At 46.5% G+C, this 22293-nt stretch overlaps 1 protein-coding gene across 1 annotated transcript; it reads left to right on the plus strand.

Moving 5' to 3' along the window:
• The first annotated feature begins 7940 nt into the window (after positions 1-7940).
• On the plus strand, positions 7941-8855 carry LOC144141826 (uncharacterized). Its single transcript, XM_077673313.1, has one exon. The coding sequence runs from the start codon at positions 7941-7943 to the stop codon at positions 8853-8855; it is 915 nt and encodes a 304-aa protein (XP_077529439.1).
• Positions 8856-22293: the final 13438 nt, after the last annotated feature.

Consider the following 22293-nt stretch of genomic DNA (forward strand, 5'->3'; position numbering starts at 1 on the left):
TTGGCAAACATGCCCACTTCAGTAATTAGCGTCACTCTTGTGGTCTTTAGCAATTTGTTAACAGATTGCTACTTTTTGAAGCCATCATACTTAGAAGCCATCAACAAGTACCGAAAAGTTCATGCAAGACAAATTCTGAAATGCAAAGTCTTATACTAATGCACCTCTTCACACCACCAGGAAGGCAAGGGATACGCCTTAGTTCTTTTTTAAATGTTCGTTGTTCATTCTTTGTTGTTTTTGTTATGCCCTTGCGGCGTTTTATTCTCAAAGCTGCGAAGATCCCGTTGTATTTGTTTAAATTGTTTTTTGCACATCCCTGGCAAGCAATGCAAGGCAACAACAATATTCGAACAAATTACCGCATCTTTATGCTTGCAAACGAGTAGCATTTCTCTTTTGGAACTAAAAGCAATGAGACGGTGGACACTGGCGGCTGCCGTGAGAATGAAATACCAACTGGTGCCTTTCGGTATATTTTGTTCTCAAGATACACCGCATGAACCAAAAGATTGCGGGATACACATTGAATTATAAAAATACAGAAAGCACCACTTGAACAAACCAGAGTGTAAATGCCAGCTTCGCCCATTCTTCTTAAGCAATCCAAAATAGTCCACAATACTTCTGCATTGGATGATGAACTTTATATCATCGGTCGTAATCTGTCGCACTGCCCGTTACAGGAGATGTGAATTAGCTAATTTTTCACAGTGAGGCAACCACCTTCCTGCTAATAGTTCTCACAGAACTACAATTTATGCTAGGGGTCATGAGACCGACCAGAACCACAATGACTTTATTGTGCCTTCAATCATCACACGACTGACAGATATCACATTCTCTTAAAACAGCGTCAAGGGATGCTGCAATAAGGAGGACAAAAACTCGCCCTGCATGGCCCCTTTTATGTCAGTAACATTGGCAGTGTTTCAGCGGCAGCAGTGATTGCGGCGCAAAGAACGGCGTAAAACGAACGCGTTTCCCTTCTGTTTAGCAGGCTGTTGGCATTCGCCAGCCACCGTGCGCATTTTTCGTCGTCCATGTGCCCATCGTCGTCGGAACGAAGAGGTACCATTTAGGCCCCGCTGCGCCTGCGTCCAACTGTCCTTCGATGAATTCTACTGCACCTGCGCCGTACAGCAGCTCGCCTTCTTAAAGGGAGGACCAAGCTATCATAGAGACCACTTGGCAGCAGCGGTTGCGGCGCAAAAAACGGCGCAAAACAAACGCGGTGTCCTTCTGTTTCGCAGGCTGTTGGCGTTCGCCAGCCACCGTGCGCATTTTTCGTCGTCCATGTGCCCATCGTCGTCGCAACGAAGAGGTACCAATTAGGCCCCGCTGCGCCTGCGCCCAATTGTCCTGCGATGAATTCTACTGCACCTGCGCCGTACAGCCGCTCGGCTTCTTAAAGGGAGGACCAATCCATCACAGAGACCACTTGGCAGCAGCGGTTGCGGCGCAAAGAACGGCGTAAAACGAACGTGGTCTCCTTCTGTTTCGCAGGCTGTTGGCGTTCGCCAGCCTTCGTGCGCATTTTTCGTCGTCCATGTGCCCATCGTCGTCGCAACGAAGAGGTACCAATTAGGCCCCGCTGCGCCTGCGTCCAACTGTCCTTCGATGAATTCTACTGCACCTGCGCCGTACAGCAGCTGGCCTTCTTAAAGGGAGGACCAAGCTATCATAGAGACCACTTGGCAGCAGCGGTTGCGGCGCAAAGAACGGCGCAAAACAAACGCGGTCTCCTTCTGTTTCGCAGGCTGTTGGCGTTCGCCAGCCACCGTGCGCATTTTTCGTCGTCCATGTGTCCATCGTCGTCGCAACGAAGAGGTACCAATTAGGCCCCGCTGCGCCTGCGCCCAATTGTCCTGCGATGAATTCTACTGCACCTGCGCCGTACAGCCGCTGGGCTTCTTAAAGGGAGGACCAATCCATCACAGAGACCACTTGGCAGCAGCGGTTGCGGCGCAAAGAACGGCGTAAAACGAACGTGGTCTCCTTCTGTTTCGCAGGCTGTTGGCGTTCGCCAGCCACCGTGCGCATTTTTCGTCGTCCATGTGCCCATCGTCGTCGCAACGAAGAGGTACCAATTAGGCCCCGCTGCGCCTGCGTCCAACTGTCCTTCGATGAATTCTACTGCACCTGCGCCGTACAGCAGCTGGCCTTTTTAAAGGGAGGACCAAGCTATCATAAAGACCACTTGGCAGCAGCGGTTGCGGCGCAAAGAATGGCGTAAAACGAACGCGGTCTCCTTCTGTTTCGCAGGCTGTTGGCGTTCGCCAGCCACCGTGCGCATTTTTCGTCGTCCATGTGCCCATCGTCGTCGCAACGAAGAGGTACCAATTAGGCCCCGCTGCGCCTGCGTCCAACCGTCCTTCGATGAATTCTACTGCACCTGCGCCGTACAGCAGCTGGCCTTTTTAAAGGGAGGACCAAGCTATCATAGAGACCACTTGGCAGCAGCGGTTGCGGCGCAAAGAACGGCGTAAAACGAAAGCGGTCTCCTTCTGTTTCGCAGGCTGTTGGCGTTCGCCAGCCACCGTGCGCAATTTTCGTCGTCCATGTGCCCATCGTCGTCGCAACGAAGAGGTACCAATTAGGCCCCGCTGCGCCTGCGCCCAATTGTCCTGCGATGAATTCTACTGCACCTGCGCCGTACAGCCGCTGGGCTTCTTAAAGGGAGGACCAAGCCATCACAGACACCACTTGGCAGCAGCGGTTGCGGCGCAAAGAACGGCGTAAAACGAACGCGGTCTCCTTCTGTTTCGCAGGCTGTTGGCGTTCGCCAGCCACCGTGCGCATTTTTCGTCGTCCATGTGCCCATCGTCGTCGGAACGAAGAGGTACCAATTAGGCCCCGCTGCGGTGCGCCCAACTGTCCTTCGATGAATTCTACTGCACCTGCGCCGTACAGCCGCTGGGCTTCTTAAAGGGAGGACCAATCCATCACAGAGACCACTTGGCAGCAGCGGTTGCGGCGCAAAGAACGGCGTAAAACGAACGCGGTCTCCTTCTGTTTCGCAGGCTGTTGGCGTTCGCCAGCCACCGTGCGCATTTTTCGTCGTCCATGTGCCCATCGTCGTCGCAACGAAGAGGTACCAATTAGGCCCTGCTGCGCCTGCGCCCAATTGTCCTGCGATGAATTCTACTGCACCTGCGCCGTACAGCAGCTGGCCTTTTTAAAGGGAGGACCAAGCTATCATAGAGACCACTTGGCAGCAGCGGTTGCGGCGCAAAGAACGGCGTAAAACGAACGCGGTCTCCTTCTGTTTCGCAGGCTGTTGGCGTTCGCCAGCCACCGTGCGCATTTTTCGTCGTCCATGTGCCCATCGTCGTCGCAACGAAGAGGTACCAATTAGGCCCCGCTGCGCCTGCACCCAATTGTCCTGCGATGAATTCTACTGCACCTGCGCCGTACAGCCGCTGGGCTTCTTAAAGGGAGGACCAAGCCATCACAGAGACCACTTGGCAGCAGCGGTTGCGGCGCAAAGAACGGCGTAAAACGAACGCGGTCTCCTTCTGTTTCGCAGGCTGTTGGCGTTCGCCAGCCACCGTGCGCATTTTTCGTCGTCCATGTGCCCATCGTCGTCGCAACGAAGAGGTACCAATTAGGCCCCACTGCGCCTGCGTCCAACTGTCCTTCGATGAATTCTACTGCACCTGCGCCGTACAGCAGCTGGCCTTTTTAAAGGGAGGACCAAGCTATCATAGAGACCACTTGGCAGCAGTGGTTGCGGCCCAAAGAACGGCGTAAAACGAACGCGGCCTCCTTCTGTTTCGCAGGCTGTTGGCGTTCGCCAGCCACCGTGCGCATTTTTCGTCGTCCATGTGCCCATCGTCGTCGCAACGAAGAGGTACCAATTAGGCCCCGCTGCGCCTGCGCCCAATTGTCCTGCGATGAATTCTACTGCACCTGCGCCGTACAGCCGCTGGGCTTCTTAAAGGGAGGACCAATCCATCACAGAGACCACTTGGCAGCAGCGGTTGCGGCGCAAAGAACGGCGTAAAACGAACGCGGTCTCCTTCTGTTTCGCAGGCTGTTGGCGTTCGCCACCCACCGTGCGCATTTTTCGTCGTCCATGTGCCCATCGTCGTCGCAACCAAGAGGTACCAATTAGGCCCCGCTGCGCCTGCGCCCAATTGTCCTGCGATGAATTCTACTGCACCTGCGCCGTACAGCCGCTGGGCTTCTTAAAGGGAGGAACAATCCATCCCAGAGACCACTTGGCAGCAGCGGTTGCGGCGCAAAGAACGGCGTAAAACGAACGCGGTCTCCTTCTGTTTCGCAGGCTGTTGGCGTTCGCCAGCCACCGTGCGCATTTTTCGTCGTCCATGTGCCCATCGTCGTCGCAACGAAGAGGTACCAATTAGGCCCCGCTGCGCCTGCGCCCAACTGTCCTTCGATGAATTCTACTGCACCTGCGCCGTACAGCAGCTGGCCTTTTTAAAAGGGAGGACCAAGCTATCATAGAGACCACTTGGCAGCAGCGGTTGCGGCGCAAAGAACGGCGTAAAACGAACGCGGTCTCCTTCTGTTTCGCAGGCTGTCGGCGTTCGCCAGCCACCGTGCGCATTTTTCGTCGTCCATGTGCCCATCGTCGTCGCAACGAAGAGGTACCAATTAGGCCCCGCTGCGCCTGCGTCCAACTGTCCTGCGATGCATTCTACTGCACCTGCGCCGTACAGCCGCTGGGCTTCTTAAAGGGAGGACCAATCCATCACAGAGACCACTTGGCAGCAGCGGTTGCGGCGCAAAGAACGGCGTAAAACGAACGCGGTCTCCTTCTGTTTCGCAGGCTGTTGGCGTTCGCCAGCCACCGTGCGCATTTTTCGTCGTCCATGTGCCCATCGTCGTCGGAACGAAGAGGTACCAATTAGGCCCCGCTGCGCCTGCGTCCAACTGTCCTTCGATGAATTCTACTGCACCTGCGCCGCACAGCAGCTGGCCTTTTTAAAGGGAGGACCAAGCTATCATAGAGACCACTTGGCAGCAGCGGTTGCGGCGCAAAGAACGGCGTAAAACGAACGCGGTCTCCTTCTGTTTCGCAGGCTGTTGGCGTTCGCCAGCCACCGTGCGCATTTTTCGTCGTCCATGTGCCCATCGTCGTCGCAACGAAGAGGTACCAATTAGGCCCCGCTTCGCCTGCGTCCAACTGTCCTGCGATGCATTCTACTGCACCTGCGCCGTACAGCCGCTGGGCTTCTTAAAGGGAGGACCACTCCATCACAGAGACCACTTGGCAGCAGCGGTTGCGGCGCAAAGAACGGCGTAAAACGAACGCGGTCTCCTTCTGTTTCGCAGGCTGTTGGCGTTCGCCAGCCACCGTGCGCATTTTTTGTCGTCCATGTGCCCATCGTCGTCGGAACGAAGAGGTACCAATTAGGCCCCGCTGCGCCTGCGTCCAACTGTCCTTCGATGAATTCTACTGCACCTGCGCCGTACAGCAGCTGGCCTTTTTAAAGGGAGGACCAAGCTATCATAGAGACCACTTGGCAGCAGCGGTTGCGGCGCAAAGAACGGCGTAAAACGAACGCGGTCTCCTTCTGTTTCGCAGGCTGTTGGCGTTCGCCAGCCACCGTGCGCATTTTTCGTCGTCCATGTGCCCATCGTCGTCGCAACGAAGAGGTACCAATTAGGCCCCGCTGCGCCTGCGTCCAACTGTCCTTCGATGAATTCTACTGCACCTGCGCCGTACAGCCGCTGGGCTTCTTAAAGGGAGGACCAATCCATCACAGAGACCACTTGGCAGCAGCGGTTGCGGCGCAAAGAACAGCGTAAAACGAACGCGGTCTCCTTCTGTTTCGCAGGCTGTTGGCGTTCGCCAGCCACCGTGCGCATTTTTCGTCGTCCATGTGCCCATCGTCGTCTCAACGAAGAGGTACCAATTAGGCCCCGTTGCGCCTGCGTCCAACTGTCCTGCGATGCATTCTACTGCACCTGCGCCGTACAGCCGCTGGGCTTCTTAAAGGGAGGACCAATCCATCACAGAGACCACTTGGCAGCAGCGGTTGCGGCGCAAAGAACGGCGTAAAACGAACGCGGTCTCCTTCTGTTTCGCAGGCTGTTGGCGTTCGCCAGCCACCGTGCGCATTTTTCGTCGTCCATGTGCCCATCGTCGTCGCAACGAAGAGGTACCAATTAGGCCCCGCTGCGCCTGCGTCCAACTGTCCTTCGATGAATTCTACTGCACCTGCGCCGTACAGCAGCTGGCCTTTTTAAAGGGAGGACCAAGCTATCATAGAGACCACTTGGCAGCAGCGGTTGCGGCGCAAAGAACGGCGTAAAACGAACGCGGTCTCCTTCTGTTTCGCAGGCTGTTGGCGTTCGCCAGCCACCGTGCGCATTTTTCGTCGTCCATGTGCCCATCGTCGTCGCAACGAAGAGGTACCAATTAGGCCCCGCTGCGCCTGCGTCCAACTGTCCTGCGATGCATTCTACTGCACCTGCGCCGTACAGCCGCTGGGCTTCTTAAAGGGAGGACCAATCCATCCCAGAGACCACTTGGCAGCAGCGGTTGCGGCGCAAAGAACGGCGTAAAACGAACGCGGTCTCCTTCTGTTTCGCAGGCTGTTGGCGTTCGCCAGCCACCGTGCGCATTTTTCGTCGTCCATGTGCCCATCGTCGTCGGAACGAAGAGGTACCAATTAGGCCCCGCTGCGCCTGCGTCCAACTGTCCTTCGATGAATTCTACTGCACCTGCGCCGTACAGCAGCTGGCCTTTTTAAAGGGAGGACCAAGCTATCATAGAGACCACTTGGCAGCAGCGGTTGCGGCGCAAAGAACGGCGTAAAACGAATGCGGTCTCCTTCTGTTTCGCAGGCTGTTGGCGTTCGCCAGCCACCGTGCGCATTTTTCGTCGTCCATGTGCCCATCGTCGTCGCAACGAAGAGGTACCAATTAGGCCCCGCTGCGCCTGCGTCCAACTGTCCTGCGATGCATTCTACTGCACCTGCGCCATACAGCCGCTGGGCTTCTTAAAGGGAGGACCAATCCATCACAGAGACCACTTGGCAGCAGCGGTTGCGGCGCAAAGAACGGCGTAAAACGAACGCGGTCTCCTTCTGTTTCGCAGGCTGTTGGCGTTCGCCAGCCACCGTGCGCATTTTTCGTCGTCCATGTGCCCATCGTCGTCGCAACGAAGAGGTACCAATTAGGCCCCGCTGCGCCTGCGTCCAACTGTCCTTCGATGAATTCTACTGCACCTGCGCCGTACAGCAGCTGGCCTTTTTAAAGGGAGGACCAAGCTATCATAGAGACCACTTGGCAGCAGCGGTTGCGGCGCAAAGAACGGCGTAAAACGAACGCGGTCTCCTTCTGTTTCGCAGGCTGTTGGCGTTCGCCAGCCACCGTGCGCATTTTTCGTCGTCCATGTGCCCATCGTCGTCGCAACGAAGAGGTACCAATTAGGCCCCGCTGCGCCTGCGCCCAATTGTCCTGCGATGAATTCTACTGCACCTGCGCCGTACAGCCGCTGGGCTTCTTAAAGGGAGGACCAAGCCATCACAGAGACCACTTGGCAGCAGCGGTTGCGGCGCAAAGAACGGCGTAAAACGAACGCGGTCTCCTTCTGTTTCGGAGGCTGTTGGCGTTCGCCAGCCACCGTGCGCATTTTTCGTCGTCAATGTGCCCATCGTCGTCGGAACGAAGAGGTACCAATTAGGCCCCGCTGCGCCTGCGCCCAACTGTCCTGCGATGAATTCTACTGCACCTGCGCCGTACAGCCGCTGGGCTTCTTAAAGGGAGGACCAAGCCATCACAGAGACCACTTGGTAGCAGCGGTTGCGGCGCAAAGAACGGCGTAAAACGAACGCGGTCTCCTTCTGTTTCGCAGGTTGGTGCTGTTTCTATGCACGTTGTAAATTTGTTTATGCCGCAACTACTGCTGCTGCTGGTGGTGCTGCTTTGTACACTGCTTTTCTCATTTCCCGCTGTGTGCAACTATGCCCCGGGATGGAAAATGTCCAGTGTGCGATATGTCGTTCACTGGGGACATCGTATGGATTGAATGTAGCGACTGCTGTCAGGTATTCCACGCCGGCAAATGTGCTGGAATTCCTGAAGCAACTATCAAGTCCAAAGGGCAGGCATACTGCGATGCATGGCGCAGCCCTACCTGTAGGCGGTCGAGGTTGCGAGCAGCTCCAGCTGAATCAAAAGAACTGAGTAGTGAGGCGGACATGCAGGATGTCCGAATTTGGATGCAAGCTAATAACGACAAGCTGGACAAACTGGTACCGCTCAGAGAAACGGTTGAGAGCATTGACGACATGATACAATACTTGAGTGAGCAATACGATGAAATACTTAAAACAACGGAGCAGAATGACCACGACGTCAAAGACCTTAAGCGTAGATTGGAAAAGGTAGAGATGCGGGACCGAGAAGTAGCTGAACTACAGGCAGAAGAAGATAATCTTGAGTGGAGGAGCCATAGACTCAACCTAGAATTCCATGGAATAGAGGAAACGGAAGACGAAAACTTGCTAGAAGAGTATAATGCAATGGCAGCTAAACACCAGCTTCCGCTACTCGCAGAAAATGATGTGGTCGCCATTCATCGGCTTCCGCCCAAAAAAGATAAGACGCAGGTCGTGATCTGTCGTTTTGCGAAGCAAGCGGACCGAGACTTTTGGTGGAAAAACAGAAAGAAACTGAGCAGCCTAGATACCGACTTCTTCTTGACGGAAAACCTGACGAAAAGAACACGTGCGCTGTTGTTTGAGGTAAATAACTGGGCTAAAGAAGCGAATTTCAAGTATGCATGGCACTCAAATGGGAAAGTTCTAGTGCGCAAAGCTGATGGGGAGAAAGCCATACGCATCGCGAATGCTGCTGATCTGAACAAGCTAAGTTAAACGAAGAGGAAATGATGGGCTCTACATGTGAAGCATAGGAAACGATTCTTAAGTGCTTCCGCAAGCGTTTTCGCGAAGTTTAGTAAATTTGTATTCCAACTCGTTTAAGTGTTTTCACTTGAATTTACAATCAGTAAATAATAAACAGTCCGATCTTAGACTTTTTTTTGAACAGCTGAATCACGTATTTGGCGTCATAATGTTAACTGAAACATAATCGACTGATGAAGCCAGTGTGTTTCGCCTGCCTTCGTACAATACATTCTACCTTAATTGAAATTCCGGTCGTGGCAGTGGTGTATGTATTCTAGTGAAAAAGATCTATGACTGTGACCTAATTCAAAATTTCACGATGTCTTGCAATGACTTTCAGTTTCTATCAGTTAAACTACAAAATGTGGTTCTTGCCGTTTGTTATAGACCACCAAACGGCGAAACGGCATCCTTTTTGGATTACCTGGACACTTTTTTCCGTTCGCTAATACAAATCGCTTTGACGTTGCGTGTGGCGGTGACATGAACATAAATATGCTCAAACAGAAAGCTGTAGTACAAAAACTTGATATTTTGTGGAAGTCTCATCGCTTTTTTAATGTGATTACTGTTCCTACGAGAGTCACACAAATGTCTTCGTCCTTGATTGATTTGTTCTTAACAAATATACCGACAGGAAACCTCAAGGCTGGTGTTATTATTGTAGATTTGAGTGATCATTTGCCAATATACACTTGTTGTCGGAAACATTTATGTGATAAAAACAAACCGAACACGTTTTTCACCCAGCGTATAAACGAGCAAACTCTGAAAACGTTTTCGGAGAATATTTTAAGGGCTCCTTGGGGGAATGTGCTTAAAATAAAAGAGCCAAACAAGGCGTACGAAGAATTTATGAACATTCTAAAGCCAATTTATGCTGCTTCGTTTCCTTTGGGCAATGCAAAGCAGAACAGAAAGGTTCGTAAACTCTGGATTAACGCTGAACTTGGGAAAAGAATCCAAGAAAAAAATATAATATTTAGCTGCTATCTTAAAATGACAGATACTAAACTGTTTAAAGAATTCAAGATTAAAAGGAATCGCCTAAACAAAGACCTGAAAAAGGCTAAGCAAGATTATTATAACAATATGTTTAGCTCAGTTTCTGGGTGTTCAGATATAATGTGGAAAATGCTAAATTCTCTCTTAAATCGCAATGTGTCCTCGGGTTCAGTACATAGCATAAATCTTAACGGCGAGGTTATCGGGAAAGCCCTTGGCCGACACTTTTAATAAATTCTTTGTGAATGTCGCAGAAACACGCAATGTGAGTAATAATCTTTAAAATGTCCCATTTATCGACAGTACCATTTTTATAGATCCGACAAGTGAGAATGAAGTGAAATTACTAGTTTTGAATTTGAAAAATAGTACCGCACTTGATATTGACGGGATGCAAGTTCAACCTATAAAACATTTTCTTATGTTCTTCTTCTATATATAACACATATATTTAATTTGTGCCGTGGCCACGCTGTTTTTCCCTCCAAAATGCAAGTTGCACGCGTTACCGTACTCTTCAAGAAAGGCGATAGGAATAACATGTCAAATTACCGGCCAGTGTTCATTCTGCCAGTCTTATCGAAGGCATTAGAAAAGCTAATCTTGAAACGGGTAAATAATTTTGAACAGAAGTTTTAGTTGCTTCATGATTCGCAGTATGGTTTCCGCAAAGGCCTTAGTACAGAATATGCTCTCATGACACAGAAAGAGTACATTTATCAGCAATTCGAACAGGGAAACGTTGTGTTGGGCTTGTTTGTAGATTTTACGAAGGCTTTTGACCACATTACCCACAAATTACTTACTCAAAACCTGCAACGGTACGGTATTCGTGGACCGGCGGAGTCACTACTACAGTCTTATTTGCAACACCGTAATCAGATTGTTAGTGTGGGTTGTCACAATTCAGATTCTTTGTCAATCGTTACAGGGGTTCCACAAGGAAGCATTTTGGGGCCTTTCCTCTTCAATATTTACATAATAATATCGTGAACATTTCCTCTAACGTTAGATTTAAATATATGCAGATGATACAAGTATATTGTTATCAGGAAAATCAGTGAACGAACTAAGAACACATGCAAATCTACTGCTGGTTAGATTAGAAAAATAGACAAGAGAGAATGGTCTAAAAATAAATGTTGCAAAGACTAAGGCTATGGTATTTCATGCTAGAAATAAAACGGAAATTGTGAATCAAACTATTATTTTAAATTCCATCCCTGTCGAGATAGTCCCTTCTCTTAAAATATTAGGAGTAATATTTCAAGAAACATTATCCTGGGATCATCACATACACTTTTTAGCTGCGAAGGTCTCCCAGGTAGTCGGCCTTGTGTACAGAAACAAGCACTTGCTTCCTCGGAATATTTTGTTGTTAATTTACAATATCTTATTTTTATCAAGAATCAATTACTGTCATCTAGTTTGGGCTCTAACTTCTCAAGAAAACCTAAACAAACTTCATAAGCTTCAAAAACCGTTTTTACGGGCGGTAGAGGACTTTCCAAGTACCTATCATACGCGCTCCTTATTTGAAAAATATAACTTAATGCCAGTAATAAAAATGTATGACTTTATTTTGTCCAAGAAATGTAGGCAAGATATCAAAAACTGTAACCCGTTTCTACAGCAGTAGGCAGATTTAGTACTTAACCAGCCTAAGTATAATACCCAAAAAAATGAAGTGTGGAATGTTCGAACCTTTAAAACCACATACGGTCTTCAATCGCTGGGAAATAAACTTCCACGATTGCTAAATGAACTTTGGAATAAAGAAATTGACTTAGAAAAAGTCACCTTCAAACAACTACGAAGTCATTTGCTCCTGGCGTCATGATCACTTGCTCTGTTACTTGCAATTTTCCTAAAAATGTATTTTTTTATCCTGTTGTTTTATTGACTTGTATTTTTGTATACTGCTCTGTGTTTTCCTGTGATACGTTTGTTGGTGTCTTGTTTTTTTTTTTACTGTTTCGGAATATGACTATGTATTTGTGGTGTTTAGGCATTTCCTCTCATTATCTTGCTGTTTTTGTGTTTGCAAGGCAAGTACGCCTGTCTTTCGCATTGCGAAATCTATTATTTGTTTCTAGCATTATACGCACCAATGCACTACACCTGTACACTGTTTGTTGTTCCTTTTTTCTCGTAGACTTTCTCGTATGCTTCACTTGTATGTATCACGCGTATGGTTCTTTTTTTTTTGAAGGCAAATGCGCCTACATTTTTCGCATTTTCTGAAACTATATTTTGTTCAAGCATTACACGTTTCGTTTCATCACACATGTACAGTGATGATTCTTCTTGTAGTAGACCTGTTTATTTCACGCGTATGATCCGGAATATTTTTATGAAAGTGTGACGGCTGCTGCCATGTGTTCCGGGAGGAGGGAGGGGGCCTGCGGCCTTGTCAAGTTGGCATCACGCCAGCTTTTTCTTCAGGTTTCCTGCATCATGTCGCCTTGATGCCAAATAAAGTAATTAATATTATTATTATTTTAAAACTAATCACTGCCATCTTGTTCAATTGACAGTTGTGACAAATAACTTGCGCAAGCATTTTTTTGCTCGTCTACGAAGAGTTTATTCTGGCGCACTTCGAATCCCCGCTTGTCATATATATAAACTTTAGCTCCTGAACTCCTCTGTTATACATTTTTCATACCTAATTTCTAATGCAAGATAAACTCGAGGCTGCACCCAAAAACGTTCCTATTAGCCTTACCGTCATGCTACATTTACACTGCGTGGTCTTATTGTTCTCCAGAGTAACTCCTAATGCCAACTGAAATACAAGGTTCTTAAAAATGCCTTTCATGCCCGCCATAATAAGTTCAGTAGTACGCTCAAAATTGCTTTGAAAAATACATTCATTTAATTTCTGCGATACATACAAAGCGCTCATTGAAATACAAGGTGCTGCCATATATTAGAGATTGACGGCCTTCCGCCCGTCCACACTTCTTTGAGATAATGCTTTATAATCTTTGCTTCATAATGTGTACTACAACGCCAAAGTATCCGATGGCTTAACATGCAGGCATCATGCAATGGTACACTGCATTCAATTTAACCACACATTTTCTACCGAACAATCAAGCAATTATCTGACACAGCTACTCCTTCATAATATACTTCATTCAGGTAACCGCTTTCGTTCCCGTTCCGTCATGCTCCACAGTTTTATCTTGTTGCATTAGCCATTTCCCAACGTTCAGAAGTTATGCGTTTCAAAACACCGACAGTGTAACATTTCGCCCGTATTTTTTTTTATTCTTCCGCACCGGTATAACTGTAAAGCGTGGAGGAGGCTTGAGAACTTCGTGGACCGAAAGCATCTGCTAAACAATATTTTTTTCAAAATAATGCCAGGCTCAAATTCACCATACAAAAAAACAAATACAAACCCAGTAAGCAAAATGGCAACATCAGCCTGGCTTAAGATGGCATCTTTCTTGGTGTACTTTGCAAAATTGTCATGGGTTCTGTCAATATCAGCGTACCCTCGTTCTCTCTCCACCAGATACGCGTCTTCCGTTTTCTTTACCTAATAGTTGGGAAACAACGTATTGATAAAACATTATTGAAGACAGAAGAATAAGGTCAAACATGTAACACTGATCACAGTATCTAACAAAGTACTCTTCTTGCATGCCATTTGAATGCTAGCGTATCGATGCAAGCAAAAGTTCACTTCTCTATCGACATGTTTGAAACGCAAAATATTGCTTGCAATAGTTATTCCAACAAACAGCAGTAGCAATAAAACTACCAAGTGCTTTCAAAATAACATCATGCCTTTCTAGGATTTCCAAAACTTACGATAACATCATTTTTTGTTATTGGGTTAGGTAGCAATATGGAAACGCTGCAAAACCCCAGCAAAGAAATATAAAGGAACCAAAAATATTACCTCGCAAACAGTATGAATTCATTAACTGTACGTACTATATTGTAATCCTGATTTTTTGAAAATATCATCCGAAATATAATGATCCTAATTTTCAATAAAGGAGCAACCAGAGTCAAAGCAGATAATGCTCCATAAAAACAGCATATAAAAACTACCGTCAAATATGAGTCCTATACTGCTCGCAGTTATCGAATGTTGTGCGTCCCCGTTTACCATAGGCTACACGTATTACCATTTTCTTGTCTTTTCTTCCTGCAACTGGAAGATTTTGTTAAACTGTGTCATAATAAATGCCTAATAATTGTGGTAATACTGCTTGAGCTCCTTCCACGAGCGTTTGTATGTGCTCCCAATATTATATATTTGTTAATAATAACCAGCCCACCCCGTGCATGCACAACATGGTCATTATGGTAACAATTATTAAGAGCGAAGCTGTTTAGCAAACCGTAATGTTCCGTGTCCGTACTTAAAAGTACCAAGAAATTGCCGAGCGCCGTCATGTGAGCACGGGCCTAGCGGCGAATTCACGGCAGTTAACAAAACCAAGAAAATGCTGAGCGCTCGTGCATGCGTGCCTCGCGATAACCGTCCAGCGTCCCCTGCGCACCTTTGTCATGTGCAGCATATCCACTTAGGGGAATAGACCTAGGTTACGCCGGCAGGCCGGCTGTTAAAAACCAAGAAAATGTCGGGCACTTGTGTGTGCGTGCCTCGCGGAGACCGCCCAGCGCCCCCGGCTCACGTTTGTCAAGCCACGCATACCCACTTATTGAGATTGGCCAAGACTGCGGAGGCCGCCCGGCAGTTTTTAAAGCCAAGAAAATTCCAAGCACTCGTAAATGCGTGCCTCGCGATGAGCGCCCAGGTTCCCTGACGCGCGTTTGTGAAACCAAGCGTACCCACATGGGGAGAGCGGTCACGATTGGACAAAAAAAAACTCCAGCGTCCAGCGTAATCACGGCAACACTTGCTCGGAACGAGAAAGACATGTAAAAGCATACGCTCCTCCAGGGTTATGCGCAATGGTTATCACTTCCAAGAAAATGAAAGAAGCTCAAGCTTATAGAAACAATGATGGAGTGAAGGTCGTTGCGGCAACAAACAAGAAGCAAATTGGCTCCCATCGTGAACCTAATCTTTCGGGAAAGTCGGGAAGGTTGCGTCCAGCATCACCACCTTCAAGTCTCACGCGTTAGTGCGAGCTTTCTTCATTTTCAGCAAATACGAATATGCTCAGTATAGTTGACAGCGTAATAATGAATGCTTTGATGCAACATTACGGGTAGAGATTGACAGGAACGCAACCTTACTCAGGCTAATAGAGCACGTGACACCCTAGTCAAGGTCATGTTCTTGAAAGCTAAGTTTCTGCGCACGCTGTACTATTGCGAGGGGGCTGAAATAAACCTATCCTTCTGGTGTAGTCTCCTTAGTCAGCTACGGCGGACCAAGCAGGGGCCACAGTGTAGCTGCCAAGTCTTTAGTGAGGGCGTTGCCCCAGGGCAGTACCAGAAACTAGGGGGAAGTTAGAGTAACTATTGCAGGGAATACAGACACGGGAACAATTTATTACTGTTACCTGGTGTTCATAGAGTGCCGGTTTGAGCTTCCGGCAATAGCAACAATTTTTGCTTTTAAAGACTAGCATGTGTATGGGGCACTGTTTCCTGTTGAGGCAAAGTGGCAATAAAGTGTTCGGGGATGGCGGCGAAGCACGTGAGCAAAAGACGTCTAGATGATATGGACTGCAAAAAAGCTTTTATATTATCCGACCTCTTGGTATGCACCAGGAAACGTGAAATTTGTATACGGATCGGTGACGTGATATCCCTGTCGCATTTATATTTAGGTTGTTTAGCAGACCTTTGGCGGCAGGCCTGTTGCTAGTAAGTAGAAACTTGCCGGAGGGGCTAGAATGCAGGCTTCAGAGCAGAGTTCTCATTTTGTTGACGAATAAAATGGGCTATTAATTATTTTTTCACGTCTGTCACAGTCACGCTAGTAGTATTCTTGACTGCAGTTGTTACTGCAAGCATTTAATGACAGTTATGCTATAAGCCTTTCGCCGATGTCCTACGTTGCTTTCCCCCGGGTGTTCTGGGAACTTAATTGTCAGTGCGCGATCAACACCAGCGAACTAGGTCTGCGTCAAGCCGTCAATCCGAAGACATCGGCAAAAGCAACCGGTAGCAATAAGGAAAAACCTCTTAATGCGTCCACAGCGTATACGCTTTGCGGGACACTCAAGAGCAGTTGCGGCAGCAATAAACCTCAGTAGGAGAGGAAAATAGCCGTGAGCCACACTCCGACATGAAGACAGTGAGAACTCACTACGGCCCAGTGTTAGCACTGACTCCACGGCTTTCGTGTAAGGGTTGGGAGACGCAACTGCCAATGTAATCACCAAGTCGTTGCTTGCTTTGCAAGCAAAGGTACATTTGTTCCTTGTAGTGTCGCTTATACTTCTTCTCCCATCAAAAATTTGTGACCCTTTTAATTCATAATGAAGCTATTACCCTCCGCACGATAGAGATTTCTTCTGGCGTCCTTGGATAGAAGGGAGGTTTAACCAGAAAAGGTGAGCAGCGAAGGGTATGAACCCGACATAGTCACTCACGTGTCCTAAAGAGCACGAACTCAACCAGAGAAACCCATGCACAAAGAGAGTGAAAGAAGCACAGCCGCTCACCTGCCGTTTAAGGTCAACTTCGACGCTTCCGTGTGGCCTGCCAGTAGAAGACCAAGTGAAAAGCTAAAACGTAAAAGCTTCAAGGCGACGCCGCTAACACATGCCCTACCAGTCGTGGATCAAATAGACACTGCACACCGGCAAGACGCAGCAGGTTAAACCCGGGGATCACGCAAGAAACGAGGGTGGCAGAACGAGCAGCTCGACACATCACAGCTTTGCCGGCAATTGAGTTCTTGAGGACAAGCTTGCTTCCTAATTTTGTTTTGCCGAAATAAGTATTGTTATATTAGCCTGTACCGGAGTTAATTTTTCGGGAAGGATCGGGCCCACAACCTTTCCTCCCTGAGAGGTTTCATCTAACTTATAAAATATGTTTTGAGCACTCCACCAGCGGCCTCAATTTCAGTAGTACTGATAGTAGACACCGTTTAAGCGTTCCGCAATGCTACCCGTGACCGCATTGTTAACGAGCTGGAAGTGGCATGTTAGGTGGGTCACTATACTCGAATCACACTCTACACAAACCATGGTAGATGAGTGAGTGAAACACCCTTCAATTTTCTATGCTGTGTCGATATTTCTAAAGCTATAAATGTGTAGAATTTCCGAGGCCGTTGACAATGCAAACGACACGAAGTACACCCCGTATCTTCATGACACACCGATTAAAAAATCCAACTGATTTCTAGTACAATAGCGAATATACACCTGAAGAAACTCTTAATGTGGTACACAACGCAGCTCAGACGAAGGAACTTGCTGCTATCCTAACAAATTGAAAGTCATTCGGGCCACGCAGGGCAACCGCAAGCAAGTTCAACAAGCAAACATTATCTCCCCAAATTACCCACATTAATCGCAGAGAACTGAATTTTGTGCACTCGCGGTCGGGCTGCACAGGAACAGTAAATTCAATAAATCTGACGTTCAGCGCCTAGTGAACCATACACGTAGCCCAAAACATTGAAGAAAGGTTATGTTTTAGAAATGTTCGCCTAATGTTAGTGTAAACACTTATTGTTTAACAATTTCCCAATCATTCCAAGTTCCGTAAAAGCATTCTTACTGATGTTTGCCGTATGCTGACCACTCGAATGGTCATTTTATGCTTTTGCATTGTTTCTATCTTCAATTTTGCCTGGAAAAAACCAAAAACGGTGATTCATTTTAACTTCGTCGGGTATTAACAATGTTATTCAGCTTCAAAATAACACTTTCTTAAAGTTTTTATATAGTTTATTTTTCATCAATATTAAGAAAGCACTTAAAACTTTGTATTCAACTGCCATCAAGCCAAGGTGAAAAGAATTGTTTGTGTATGTAAACCAGTGTCACTCCTAAGTGTGACTATTTCCCCACAAGCCATCGCTGTCGATTCCAGTTTTCATCTGCCAAACAGAATAGTTTGAACTACACAAAGTTCTTATTTAGGTTACTTCTTTTTCGAACAACTCTGAGCTAGCATCGAGGATGTTACATTCGTAATTAACAGCGCAGCGAAAAGACACTTAAGACTATTTCTCCGTGTTTCAATACCACTTTTTCTGACCCTACATTTATAACATATAGGAGTAAGTTGGGTGTGTTCATAAAGTATCTTCCACCGTCCGACTCGAATCAATAGTAAAGAAATACCAGAACACTTAGCATTACTCATGAAGTAGTAAATGCGAAGGGCAGATCGCCCCGATTCCTGAACATTTACTCTTGTTATCCCGAATAATATTCTTCATTTCTCGCATATTTTTCTTTCGCTAACAATTACGCTACACATACCCACGTTTACACTCAAGAGCAAAAAAAAGCATTTAGCGCGGAGGTATTTCGCTTTCTTCAAATTTAAACTCCCCAACTTAGCGTGCCCTAACTATTCATGTCGGCCTCTAAGGCTGGTCTCTAAGTGAAAGATCCAGACGCAATTATTGTTTCTCCCTTTAAGTAGCTAGAGTTAAGGGCAAGATGTAGAATGGAAACTGCGAGCTCGACTGCCATACTTTAGGCGCCCTGTTTAGATTCCGAAAAACTCTAAGCATCTCTACATAACCCTAATAAAACACACCAGTCCGTCTGTACCGCTTGACGCGTCCCTCTTGGCCACACAAGAACATTGTGTTAATAAAAGAGCCTACAACATTCACCCGAACACATACAACGCCTATATTCCTCCTGAAAAATGTCTGCAAGCGATGCAATGGAGTATTCTGGAGTTAAAAAAATTAAAGTCATATGTCCTGCACATTTTCAATAAGCCTACTCATATCATCCCAAGATTACATTGCTACAACCAGTGTATTTCTGTAAAGTGGTGAAGCAGATTTTACCGGGGCTTGGTATAGGGCGCTTCATATGTATTCATGACATCTTCTAAGGGGGAAACCCTTGCGCCTTAGTAAAAGGCGCAAGGGTTTTCTCCTTTGATATTAAACTTCTTATTTTGACCATAAAAAATGTTAAACCAATCGGGTAATGTTGTACAGTTGTGAAACCGGTTATAGCGAGGGTGGGTGCACATTGCCTAAAGAAATATACGAGGTTTTATTAAATAATACAATAAAACGCACTACGGCGTACTTTTTTTTACATCGGATTCATTTCATAGCCTGTGAAAGACTGCTCAAAGCAATACAGTTGAGTTAAGCAGTCAACCCGACATTAGATGCCGAATGTATTGCAGAGCACCTTTTGTATTTATCAGAAAATTAATCCTGGGGAGCGAAGTTTGCCCAATTGTTATAAAATTAAGCACACTGCAGCACATGATACTACAGCAGCGAAAGTTAATTAGGATTTCTTTGCCACCCTTAGCCGCCATTTTCTCTGAGACAACCATCCTATTCTTCAATAATAAATGGAGGATTTTGCTCTCCAGCGATGTCCTGGAGAATGAGCTACGCGTGGTCAGCATAGGACCAGCATAGGAAATCTCAGGAAAAAGTGACTACCACTGTTCAGTATTGTGGGGAACTAAAAGCCCCTCTAAAAAGTTTTTCTCCCTATTTTTCTCTTGCTGTGAATTTTTTCTCCTGCTCTCCGCTGATAGTGGGGGCACATATGGAGCCGACATGGGCAACGGGAGAGGGCATTTAAAGAAAACATAAACTCTACTTATTCAGTAGTTACCTCTTTATTCATCATGTATAACTTGCTCTGGTAAGCTTCAATTCCTATTGGCCGCACGTTTCTATTAAATGGCCATGATGCATTCACAACGTTTTCCTGCAATAATTCACAATCATTGAGTCCAGATGGACTTGCTTCTCGAAATACCATAACAATTAGCGCGCATCCCCAAGATGGACGCAAGTTCATCTTGGGGATGCGCGCTAATTGTTATGGTATTTCGAGAAGCAAGTCATGCCCCCACTTCTTGCGCAGAAAAAACACAAGACTCATTCGTTTATTCTGACACCATGGCAATTATTGCAGTACTGCGCTACGTTCGCGTTGAGATAAAAGAAAAAAAGAAGTAAAAGATCCAGCGCACTCTTTTTTGCGGAGCTCCAGTTTGTTGCCGCCAGTTTCGAAAGCATCAACAGCAGCCTCGCATTTTCATACATTTCTAATTTCAACTAGGCATGAAGGGCACCAATGTGGTACCGGGCGTGCAAGCAGGTTGGTGTCATCGGTCGAATAACTGCACCAGTTACAGCAATCGTCACAGCAGCCACGTCCCATAGAGGGATTCAGAGGAAGAACCAGTTGCGGTGGCCCGCTCTTTGTCGCATCAAAACATTATCTTCGTCCCACATTCCAGGTGGCCGTCATAGCAACCCAGTCGTGTGTAGAATGCGAGCAAACGATACCACACGAAATACAGAGAAGGAACCAGCACTCAGAACTTGGACAGTACGTGTCAAGGTGATGCGTAGGGGGAGGGGAATTCGGTGAGCGCCTTACGGTTTGCTTGTTTCTGGCAGCGTGTGGTTGTATTCTCCTCTGTGTAGTCTGTGTGTCTATAAAGAAATGGAAGCCACTGAATCTCACATCCTTTCTTCGCTGTGCAAAACCCTCGCGCTAATTATGACCTAATGCAACTTGCGCAAATTCCTCTAAACCTTTCTGGCGAACCTCGACATAGTGTCCGTTATCGAGAAATTTTCAAGAATATCTTTACGGGCCAGCTTTATTCTTGGCAGACGAGCAGCTATACAAAAAGTAGCCTGAGTGTCGGATGTTGAATATCTTAACGAAGACAAAGAGAAACCACTCTGCTGCGTCCCAAACAACCTACATTTTATCAGCTGCAGTGACTCCTCTGTGTTGTTAAATATTTTAAATACAGCTATTGTTGTCCCATCTACCTCCCTTCATTTAACCAAAATGGTACAAAGCCTTCATGCAACTTCTTCAACTTCGGCTTCGTCAGCGCATGACGCCTATGCCCTCTGAACAAGAATTTTCACTATCCACCGCACCGAATGTTTTGCTGTAACACCTCTGGGAGGATGAAACTTTCTGTGGAACCGGTGACATCAACGAGTGGCCACCTTGAACTAGCATGCAGGTAGCCATAATTACTTTATTATTACTCTCAAGCTCTCCAACTTTACTTCTTGACTCAAGGGAAGCCTTCCTCTATAATTTGATACCCGTAACGATGAGGTCGTCAGGAAAAAAATCTGCAAGAAAAAGCAAATAATCCTGCTTGGTAAGCCCGTTGCACGTCATCCCGAAACAGAGAAAGACTTTCCCTGCGTGCTCAGACCGCCACCTCGCCGCGGCATACATTAGAGACGCGATATCTTCGCACCGAGAATGACCACACGCAGCCGGAGTTCAACAACATTTGATAAAGTAAAAAATATACTGTCGATGACACCTTTTCTGAGCTGATCTTTAAGGGCTGCTGGAAAAAGACGCGCCAATGAGGAGTTGTGCGGAGAGAAAATAATGTTCCGTTCTTCTCTCAAACATTTTTTTTTCTATTTCTCGATGGTGGCGGCATATCTAAACAATATCTGGAGACACCAAGAAGGCTTCTCTTTTTAAATGGTGAACTTCAACACACGCCATCATATAATGACAACATTGCGCGAGAAATTAACACTACACCCCTTTATGAGTGCAGCATTATCATTCTCTTTCTTAACTCATTTATCTTGCGAAATTTGCCTGCATGAATTCCGGGAAAAATTCACATCAACTTAAATAGCTTCTTTATTACGGTTAAGCGCCCGCAAGATGCTTGTCTGGTAATAAAATTATTCAACTGCATGCTAAAACTCTAAAAATAAGCAGAAAATGAAAGTGGCGCTTGTTACTGCACAATCTTTCTTATGGCCAACGATTAATTCAAAAGCGCTCACCTTTCTATTTATGTTTTCATGTTGCACTTGGAGCAATGTAAACAATTTTTCTGGTATTTATTAGGGTTTTAAAAAGCATGGATTGAACTTCTTTATATAAAAAGCATTTCAGAGCACCAAATAAATATATTTCTTTCAAGACAGTTCTTCATATATTTAGGCATTTTGAAAAATTTGTGCGCAAGTTTTTAATGTAATAGTTGCGAGATGACTCGGCGACGAAAACCAAACCATACTTACGACATTAAATAGAAGAGCCACGTATTGTGCAATATGGGGTTGAAACCCGAATATCTTGCTCAATGTGTGATCTACTACAACAGCAACTTCAATCTCGAAGCGCAGATTTCGTGGACCTCCGTTTTTCTTGGGTTCGCCTTAAGATACGGACATTCAGATATCATACAGAAAAGGCAAAGTTTATTATATTAGCAATGCGTACTCCAGCACTGAGTCCAATAGTTTACAAAAAAAAGATAAATC

This window comes from Haemaphysalis longicornis, unplaced genomic scaffold (genome assembly GCF_048455015.1).
Source record: "Haemaphysalis longicornis isolate Haplotype H1 unplaced genomic scaffold, Haemaphysalis longicornis Haplotype H1 scaffold_6, whole genome shotgun sequence".
In the NCBI taxonomy this organism is placed as follows: Eukaryota; Metazoa; Arthropoda; class Arachnida; order Ixodida; family Ixodidae; genus Haemaphysalis; species Haemaphysalis longicornis.

What these genes read in the sequence shown, in the direction of transcription:
- LOC144141826 (XM_077673313.1), top strand. Translation starts at nt 7,941, where the DNA reads ATGCCCCGGGATGGAAAATGTCCAGTGTGCGATATGTCGTTCACTGGG.